At 58.9% G+C, this 9916-nt stretch overlaps 1 protein-coding gene across 1 annotated transcript in view; it reads right to left on the reverse strand.

Annotated features, from left to right (window-relative positions):
- Positions 1–6187: 6187 nt before the first annotated feature.
- The window catches only part of NFAM1 (NFAT activating protein with ITAM motif 1), a 32431-nt gene continuing 28702 nt past the window's right edge, over positions 6188–9916 (reverse strand). Inside the window, exons 5-6 of the mRNA XM_077757978.1 lie at positions 8461–8547; positions 6188–6655 (exon numbers count right to left, since the gene is read on the reverse strand). Of these exons, the coding sequence (XP_077614104.1) occupies positions 6596–6655; positions 8461–8547 (147 nt within the window). The 3' untranslated portion in view covers positions 6188–6595. The remainder of the gene's footprint in view (positions 6656–8460; positions 8548–9916) is intronic.

Raw genomic sequence — 9916 nt, forward strand, 5'->3', positions numbered from 1 at the left:
TTTCACCTATGGGAAATGGGTCACCTACTCAGGATCATTTCCTGGAAGAAGGAAAATAAAACCGTTGTTCCTCTCTCAGTAAGAACCGGGGCACTGAATTGCCAGCAAGGGGAAAAAAATGATTTATTCTTCAAACAAATGGCTCTTGGGCCCCTACAATGAGTCAGGCACAGAGAGAGACACCTAGCATATCCGCCGTGCTCGGAAAGTTCGGAGCCGGCTCGGGGAGATGGAGGGGTGTGAACTGATTCCACTCAAGGAGGTCAGAGCAGTGAGACGTGAATAAGCTCTTGGGTGGGGGGGGCGAGGGGGTTTGAAGGAGGCTTCATAGAGAAGATACCATTGGAGCGGGAATTCCTCAAGCCAAGAATGGGGTGAAGGGCCTTGGACAGAGAAAATGAGGGGCACAGGTTCAGAGGCTGGGGAGCTTGGCATCTCGGCGAACAGCAGCCGTGGATGGCAGTGTGGACGGGGCTTGGGGTGCCCGGGCCGGTGGGAGCTGGTCAGCCACGAGGCTGACAGACTTCACGAGGACAGAACCATCAGTCTCTTGTCCTGACTTCAGCCCAGGCACCGGCCCAAAGTTGGAGCTGGACGCATATTAAAAGATGAAGGGGTTGTAAGAGCCCTACGTACTGGGCTGAGGAGTCAAGGCTCTATCCTGTGGACGGGGAGGCCACTGTGAGGTTTTGTTGTCTACATCTCCCAGCACTATCTGTCGAAAGCCTGCCCCCCCCCCTTGAACTATCTTGGCTCCTTTGTTGAATAAATGTGGGTCCCATGGGGAGCTCAGCTGGTTAAGCGTCCAGCTTCAGCTCAGGTCATGATCCTGTGGTCCGTGAGGTCAAGCCCCGCGTCAGGCTGTGCTGTCAGCTGAGCCTGGAGCCTGCTTCAGATTCTGTGTATGTGTCTCTCTCTCTGCCCCTCCCCTGTTTGCTCTCTCTCTCTCTCAAAAATTAAACATTAAAAAAAAAGAAATGAATAAATGTGAGGTACTGCAGGGTTTAGAGAGGGGAGAGGCGTGGTCAGATCTGTACCACTGAAAGATCAGTTTGGTGGTAGAGGCTGGGAAGGGCTGGAAGGAGAAGGGATTGTTTTTAAGTCTATTTATTTATTTCGAGGAAAAAGAGAGAGAAGGAGAGGAGCAGAGAAAGAGGGAGAATCCCAAGCAGTCTCTCTGCACCATCAACACAGAGCCTGACGCGGGGCTCGAACTCCCGAACTATGAGATCATGACCTGAGCTGAAACCAAGGGCCGGATGCTTAACTGACCGAGCCACTCAGGCAGCCCTGGAAGGAGAAGCGTTTGAAGGGGGACTAGATGGGTGGGCTGGACCCAGAAGGAAGGGGAACTGGGGAGAAAAGCAGTCCCCTGATCAGTCTGGGGCTCCTGGGCGGAGGCCGTACCCTGAACCAAGGCCGTGAGGTCAGCCAGCCTGGGCCACCCAGGCCTCTGGCACTCACTGGGGAATCGAATGGGGGTTGGGGGTGGGCAAAGGGGCACAGAGGAAAAGCCTCTGCTCCTCAGCCCCTCAAGGTCCACAAAGTGGTAAAATTAAACCCTCTCCAGATGCAGCCATTGCAAGCAGGTTTTCAGGTAACAGGACGATTGTAAATGCAAAACAATGCCAATCACAGCAGCATTCTCCTGGATTATGAAGTTCCAAGAGGTAGCTCACACCTCCAGATGTGTTGTGCCCAGAAACTTCCAGGGGAGGCCAGGAATCCAAATGTCTAGTCTGCCTGAAGCCAGGCCCCACAGTGCGGGTGGGCTGCCGGGTGGCCCCTCGCCACCACCTCTACTGACCTGCCTCCATTTCCCCAAGAAGACAGACTACCCCAAAGAGGACCCCCCCCACCTTCCACCCCTACGATTCTGAGCAATGCATGCCTGATAGTTTATCTCTGGCAGAAATGTGTCCCTTCAAGGACTTCCCCAGGCCTGTGGGCACCAAGTGCATCTAAGACACTTTATGCCACCCCCACCCCCACCTGACCCATGGAGCCAGCCCAGTGCTGCCCCTTCGCGCCATCTGGCCTCTAGCCAGTCAGCCTCTCAGAATTGTAGTTTCTGCTTTGCTAAGATGGGAAGACAGGGCCCCCCCTTCCCCCTCCACCCCCTGCTTCGCAGAGTGTTTTCAGAATTCAATGAGCTCGTGGAGATGGGCTAGAGGAATGGAAACGGGTACAAACTCCGCGCGTGACTCTACCGCAGCCTCTGTTAAAACAGTGAACGTCCACGCCCTGGGCCCCAGCGATTCCTTCTCGTCATTTCCCCGCAGAGAAAGTTTTGCAAATCACGTCCAGGGATGTTTCCTGCAGCACCTTCTGCGAGGCTAAAAATTGTAAACAACGGAAAAGGCCGTTTCTAAGGGTTTGGTTAAATTAGGATCCATCGGTTCTGTGGAATCCTTCGCTGTAATTAAAGAGTCTGGCAGCTTCTGCGTGGCTGTCACGGGCAGATCTCCACCACGTGGGGCTGCATGAACAAAGCAAGCACCTACAGAAACATTCCATTTAAGCTCCAGAACCGCGCACGAGCACTATATATTTTATATGTTGGTATATATGCATATATACGTAGATGCAATAAAAATAGCCTGGAAGAAAAAAACAGACGCACCCAAATGACCCAGTGGTCACCTCAGGGCAGGGGGACTGGGATGGAGGCTATAACTGGCAGGAGAATCAGAGGGAATTTTACTGCCTGCATTATGCCTGGTACGCCTGCATCACCTGCTTGGATAAACACATACTAAACACGGAGTGCGGAGAGGGGGCTCTGCCCATGCTCCCCCAAGCCTCGCAGGCCGTGGTTATGAGCGCAGGTCAAGGAAGGAGCCTCGTAAGGGACGTGTCCCAGGGCCCCGTGCTGATGTCCCCAACTCTTGGAGTCTGAATCCAGGCCTGAGGAAGCCCCTCGGGCCAGTAAATGATGTCCCTTGGCGCGCGGGAGGGACAGAGAGACACCGCTCGGTCAGCCTGGCTGGGCTGGGGCCATGGCCCACCTCTCCTGGCTGAGCCGTCTGCCAAAGAACCTATTGAGCTACATAAAAATCCATTCTGGAAACCCCAGAGGCATCCTTAGAATGGAGTGTGCCTTTAAATTAGAAAGAAAGAAAAAAAAAAAAAAAAGCAGATTTGCCAGTAACCGGATTTCAGGTTGGTGAGGGCTGGTGGCCAAAATGTAATGGCCGCAGCGCCCGGCGAGGCCCCCGAGGGCACGGCCCTGCAGTCTTGGGTGTGAGGAGAACCCAGGCCCCACCGACGTCCTGTGTGGAACCGTACATGTTCCCATGGAAACTCCGCTTCGCAGAATCCTCTGGAAATTGTTGCCGAGGAGGGGCTGCCACTTCCCACACCCATTTTCGCATTCCTGGGTTTGGTTTCCAGGGACGATTTTCCCAGGCAAGCACCTGAGAAGAACAGGAGCAGAAAGGGGGTTGGGGGCTGAAACCCCAGGGAAGGGGCAGCGGGGCCATTCCTGAGCGGCTGCCCGGAGGAGGAGGCGGAGGGTGCCAGAAGGAGGCGGACGGCTTTCAGACTCCTGAGGCTCAGAAGAGGGTGTCCAGGCCTGACCCAGGAGGGCAGGACGCCTCCACTGAGAGCTGGACGGAAAGCCTGGTCAGAGCCAGGCAGACTAGACGGAGACCAGAGACCGTCCCTCTGAAGTGGTGGCTTGGGGCGGGCCTGGGTGGCAGGAAGTGGTGGCCAAGGCTGGCCCTTAGCGGCTGCGGGGGGCGGGGCTTCCACAGCCCTAGGCCGGGGATCCGCCCTCAGGATGCGGCCATCAGCCTTTGGGTCTAAGCCTGGGCAGCTGGGTCTCACCTGTTCTGTTCCCCTCGGATCGCAGTCCCTGGGCGCTCCCAGCTGGCTGCTCTTCTCCTGATACTCCTGAGGTCCCCCGGGGCCAGGAACAGCCCTCGCCGCCATGCCACACCTCTCTGTTTGTCTTGCCCCCACCTCTAGGCGCTCCCCGGGAGGTCCCCATCTCCCCCAGAGAGTCCTCACCCCCGGTTTAGCAGGCCTCCTCCACACCCATAGCCTGTTTGTCCCGAAGGCGGAGTGGAGAGGAAAATGCACCCCTCCGTCCCCTCTGAGCCACACAGAGTCCTGATTGTCACTGCAACCGAGGCTCAGGGGGACATGGCTGCTGGGAGGGGGAGTTGGGGTTCGAGAGAGGCCAGCAGCCACCCAGCCTCACAGGGCTTCCAGGTTCTTCCTTCCTGCGCCCATTCAGAGCCCAGAGGCCACACAAGCCTGCCTGCCCTCAAAGAGCTCCATTTCAAGCCCCCTCTGTCCGCTTCTCCTCCCTCCTGCCACCTGCTCCCCCCGCAGTCATCTGCCACCCCTGCATCTCCACCTGCACCAGCTCATCGGGCTCTCAGACCCGGAGATGAACGAACAGGTGCTCAGTTCTCTTTGCTGCACACTGGGAGCCCCAGAATATTCTCACCTCACCCTCCCGCATGTCGGAGCCCCTCTGAGGGTCCCACCCTTCCACCCTGACCCTCCTCCTCCTCCTTGCCTGCTCGCTGAAGACCTTGGACCCAGTCTTGCCCCCACCAGCATGATGATTCGGGTAATGGCTGTGTCTGTAAGAGGGGCGACAGGTTGGTCCTGAAGGGCCTCATGGGCCACGGGGAGCACTTGGATTTTGTGAGGTGGGAACCGAGGAGGGACATGATCCCTGTGTAGGTTTTATCCGTTGGTTGCTTTGTGGAGAAGAGACAGTGGGGGCAGGGCAGCTGTGCTGGGGCCCTGGACCAGGGCAAGAGGGTGTAACCCCTCAGGTACCCCGGGGGTGACTGGAAAAGGCTGACTCCCAGCCTGAGGGGCTGGGGTCCTGGGGCCAGGAGAGAGAGGCCCAGGCCCAGCAGGTGGCCTCCTCAGCTCTTGCTGGTTTTGGTGTTCGCTGGGGAGGCCTGCCTGCCCCCTGCATGCCTCCCCTCCCCCCCAGCATGCCTCCCCTCCCCCCAGCTTGCCTNTCTCCCCTCACACCCCCTCCAACCCAGGCCTCTGTTGCAGGCTGTTGGGAGTCTGGAGCCTGGAAGGCAGTTCGGCTCCAGGCAGCTTCACCCCCTGAACAGGCAAGGAATTCGTTCAACTCCAGCCTCCTGGTGAGCAGAGCCCTCTCCACTCAGCCTTATAATCCGGCTCAGAGCCTTCCTCGCGCTGCGCTCATAGACCAGACTCAGAACCAAGCCGGGAGGCTGCGGGCTGCCCCGTCCTGTGGGCCCAAGGAGGCTGGGGGCCAGCCTTGCAGAGGGGCTGGGATTTCTTTCTATGTCGGTCTGCTGTTTCCCCTCTCCCACCACCCCCTCCCACCGTGAAGGAGGGGCCTGACCTGCAATACAAGGTGCTGCCTACAAACTGCCCAGTACTGTTCGGGGTCAGGGCCGGGGCTTGTGCCTTGGGCCCCCCGCCATCCCTAGACATGTTTGGGGTTTGTGTGCAAGGGCCCCTCAAGGACTTCTGGGCACAGTGTGGGGGTGGAGAGAGGGTTTTACAGATGAGATGGTGGAGAGCAGTGGGGACGGAGGGAGCCCGATGGGCCCTGTGATCCCCGTCCTTAGCACCTCCCCCCCCCCCCNACGGCTCTGTGCAAGTACTGAGGGCCACTGTCTGCACAGGGCCTGAGCTCCAGCCACATCAGGGGGGCCCTCCTCCCGCCCAGAGGAGCCCCAGGCACCAACCCACTCAGCTAGAGCACGTGTGGCGGTGCCCCAAAGCCCTGGGGCAGGTGCACAGGGCAGACGCAGGGAGGAGGTGGGTGGGGTCCTGGCAGACAAGATGGGGGGCGCTTTAGGGGGGCTCGGGGGAAGGAGGAGTCGCTGAGGCCTCCAGGGTGGAGGAGGGCTGCAGGGGTGACCAAGCAGTGTAGAGGGCCGGGCCGATGGGAAAGAACTTTGGGGGGTGGAGAGCTTCTGGAGGCTCAGCCCGTTGGCCCGGCATCTGCCTGCCCCAAACGTGCCGTATCTCCTTCCTCGGCCTCCCTGCTCCAGGCCCCCAGCGTGGTGACTGGCACCCAGCCACCTCCTTGGCCTCTGGCTCTGAGCCCTGCCCCCCCACCCCGCACAGCTCACCCGTGCCCACACCCCTTCCCTCCCACGCCAGCCCCCTCCTCTACTTTGTGCGGCCGCCTTGTGCCTTTGGCCTAGTTGGGCAGGAAGCATGGAGGTGGGGCATCTGTGCAGCTGTTCCTTTATTCTTCCCCAGGGATGCTCTGCTCACAGAGCTGACGGGGGTCCCTTGCCGGGAACTTCCCGAGGAGCCCACAGCCGGCCCCGCGGGCTCCCAGAGCCCATGGATCTTGAAAAGGGCGGGGACGGCTTGGGGAAGGGCTGTGTCGAAGAGAGCCCGTGACGATGGAGGAAGGGCCCGCTACCAGCGGGGACAGCCTGAGCAAAGGCCAGATGTGAAACGCTCAGTGCGTCTGGCTGGGACACAGAGGGCCGGAAGCGCCTTGAATGTGGGGGCAAGGTGATGGGGTGCCCCAGGGGCCTCAGTCCTGGTACAGGACAAGTCCTGTGGAAGGAGGAGCTGCTGTGGGCATCTGGTCCGGGGTGAGACCGAAGGGCCCGTGGCGCTCATCCTAGAAATTTTCATAGACCAGGTCAAAGTTGCTGTCATCCGTAAGTCCGTGCATTTTCTCCTGGGGAACAAAAGGAAGGAAGGAGGGAAGGAATGAAGGAAGGAAGGAAGGAAGGAAGGAAGGAAGGAAGGAAGGAAGGAGAGAGAGAAAGGAAGAAAGGAGAGAAGGAAAGGAGGGAGGGAGGGAGGCAGGGACGGGAGGAGGGAAGGAGAGGAGTAGAGAGAGGAAGAAAGGGAAAGAACAATCGTAGGGAGAGAACAAAGTTGTACCAGTGCAGTTTTAGTGAGAGGCAAACAGCTCTGACAAGGAGGGCCGTCCTTGTCCCCAAGGCCACCTCGCCAGTCTTCCTCCCCTCCACCCACCCCTGCCCTCGGCCCTCCAGCCCTTCTGCCTCCCCCCATGCTCCTCCCTCTGTCTTGGATGCTCCCCCACCCCACCAGCTCCCCGACCACCACCTACTCACCCTGCAGGGTTTGGCTCAGGGTCCCCAAGAGCCCCCTCCCCCAACAGCACACCCTTCACAGGGGGCTGCAAATGCCTGCTTGTCAGTGACTGTTCTGCAGACCCAAGGCTCCAGTCAGGGCCTAGTTCAGGGCTGAGTGTAGCACAGGCGTTAAGAAGAAGAGAATCGGGGCGCCTGGGGGGCTTAGTCGTTAAGCGTCCGACTTTCACTTAGGTCATGATCTTACGGTTCGTGGGTTCGGGCCCCGCGTCGGGCTCTGTGCTGACTGCCAGCTCAGAGCCTGGAGCCTATTTCAGAGTCTGTATCTCCCTCTCTCTCTGACCCTCCCCTGCTCACACTGTCTCTCTCTCTCTCTCTCTACTAGAAATAAATAAAAATATTTTAAAAAAAAAAAGAAGAAGAAGAGGAGGAGAATCAACAGACAATGCCAGCCTGGGCCCCTTGGGCTGGGGGAGGCCGAGTTCCAGCCCCCTCACTTCTTGACGGCTATTCAGGATGTCTGTGGACCCGCCCCCCACCCATGGGCTCCTCTACTGGCTTGATGCACCCCTTGTACTTCATGATGCCCAAAGCTCTGGTGTAGACATTACTTAACCCGGAACTCCTTTGAATTCAGGGTAGTTGGTTTTGTAGGAAAGGGTCACTCATCCAGTTTACAGATGAGCAAACTGAGGGTTAAGAGAGACTCATGATCCGGGTGCCTGGGTGGCTAGTCGGTTGAGCATCTGACTTGGGCTCAGGTCGTGATGTCGTGGTTTGTGGGTTCAAGCCCCACATCGGGCTCTGTGCTGACAGCCCAGAGCCTGGAGCCTGCTTCCGAGTCTGTGTCTCCCTCTCTCTGCCCCTCCCCTGCTCATGTTCTGTCTCTCTCCAAAATAACGTTAAAAACTTTTTTAAAAAAGAGACAATAATGATCAAGTGACATGCCTTGGACCCCATCATGATGCACACAGAGCCCGGACCAGGCCAGCTCAGGCTGCTACTAGCCCGGACGTCAGCTTGGGGACTGTCAGCCCGGGGACAGCTAGAAGCCTACTAACCCCTGCCTGATCGACCAGTGTAGACATTGCTCACACTGCAAAGTGCCTCCTGGGCCCCAGTACAACATCTGACCCTCGTGGCAAATCTATGAGCTGAGTGCTGTTAGGCATCTCAGTTTACAGAGGAAGGGATTCGGGGGCAGAGCTGAGCCCCTCGGCCAGGGCTGCGCGGCTGGTTAGGGACAGAGCAGGGCTTCAAACCCTCTGGTCCTTTTAGCCACTAAGCCACCTGCCTAGGGGAGAGGCTCTGATTTGACTGCAAGAGGCTCACTCCTGTGGTCCCATGTACCCCCATTTCACAGATGAGAAGGTCCCGTGGGGTAAGAGGAGGGGCCGGGCACGCTGGCCCACCCCCTGCATACCTGGGAGACAAGGCTGTCGTTTGGAGGCAGGCTGCTGGGCACGTTCCGGATGCAGGAGTACACTTCACTGTCTCTGCCCTGTAGAGTCTGTGGGAGGGGGCAAGGGTCAGAGGAAGGTGACCTGAGGGGCAGGGACTGGGTCCCAGCACCCAGGCCCCCCTAGCATGATCATACCTGCCTGCCAGAGCCCAGGAAACAGAGCCCTTTGGGCCACAGCCTGTGAGGGGACAGCTGTCTCGCCCAGCCACATGATGCACCGCCATACCACTGTACCTTTGCACCTGCCATTCTCTCTCTCGCAGAACCGCCTTGCCCTTCCCACTTGTTCACGGCGACTCCTCTTTGCGCCCCCTGTTACCTGTCTCATACCCTTGCATGGTCTTGTGCTTGGCCCGGGGGGGAGGGGGGGGGGCGGTCTCCAGGCTTCTACCAGAGGCCCGGATCCACTCTCACGGCCCTTGCCTGTCCTTAGGCCCTCCGCAGCCTGGTTGCCAGCAGTCCAAGCCATGACACCCATGGCCGTGGTTCTAATAGGATGCCCTCCGGCCTCCTGCCCTTACTCTCTGGGTCCAAAGCCCCTGTGCCTATGAGGGTCCTGGCCACCCATCCACCCCGCTGGGACTGCTATGACACCCCCACCATGGCCTGCGCTCACGGATGACTCAGGCACCTGCTGGGATCACATACCTCTCCCATCAAGCTGCACCTGGCGTGTCCCTGGGTCGCTGAGCTTACAGCGTGCTGGGCATACTTGGAGACTGGCACCACATGAGATATGATGGGGGGGCTCCGTGCTCACCGGGGGGTGTGCCTTGGGGGTTACTCTTGACCTAGCTGTGAGCCACCTGATCGGAGGCCTCAGGATGGTAGGAAGAGCTAGGCTTCGCAATCAGACGAGACTAAGTTTAGCTCGGAGCGCTGGTGCCGTGCCGGCCCGGGGCAGCCCCTGAAACTCTCCGTGTCTGTTTCCTCATCTGTGAGTCGGGAATAATGTTTACCGCGCAGGCTCAAAGCATGACTAAGTGAGATATCGTGTGTAGAGGGCCCAGCACAGGGGCTGGCAAATAGTAGGTGCTTCACGACTACCGAATGATGATCGGTTGACCGATCGTCAAGCGAGGCTGGATGCCTCCCTCCCCTCTCTGCGGTCACAGCCCAGACCCTCCTTCAGGCTCTGTCGGGCACCTGGGTCCCACGCGAGGAGCACACGCTGCTCTTTGGGGTTTCAGAGCCGCCAACAGCCAAAGCGAGAGTCAGGAGCCTTCCCTTCCCGCCCGTACATGTCATATGGAAGCCGGCTGGTTGCCAAGGAGGTGGTTTCCCTGGTAACAGGCAGGCAGGGGCAGGCTGGAGAGACAGGTGGTGCACTGAGGCAAGGGAGGGGGGAGGCGGGGAGGAGAAGAGGGAGGGGGGAGGAGTGGAGAGGCAGCAGTGCATGAAAACCCGAGTAATAAAC

The sequence above is a fragment of the Crocuta crocuta genome, unplaced genomic scaffold, assembly GCF_008692635.1.
Source record: "Crocuta crocuta isolate KB4526 unplaced genomic scaffold, BGI_CrCroc_1.0 scaffold143, whole genome shotgun sequence".
In the NCBI taxonomy this organism is placed as follows: domain Eukaryota; kingdom Metazoa; phylum Chordata; class Mammalia; order Carnivora; family Hyaenidae; genus Crocuta; species Crocuta crocuta.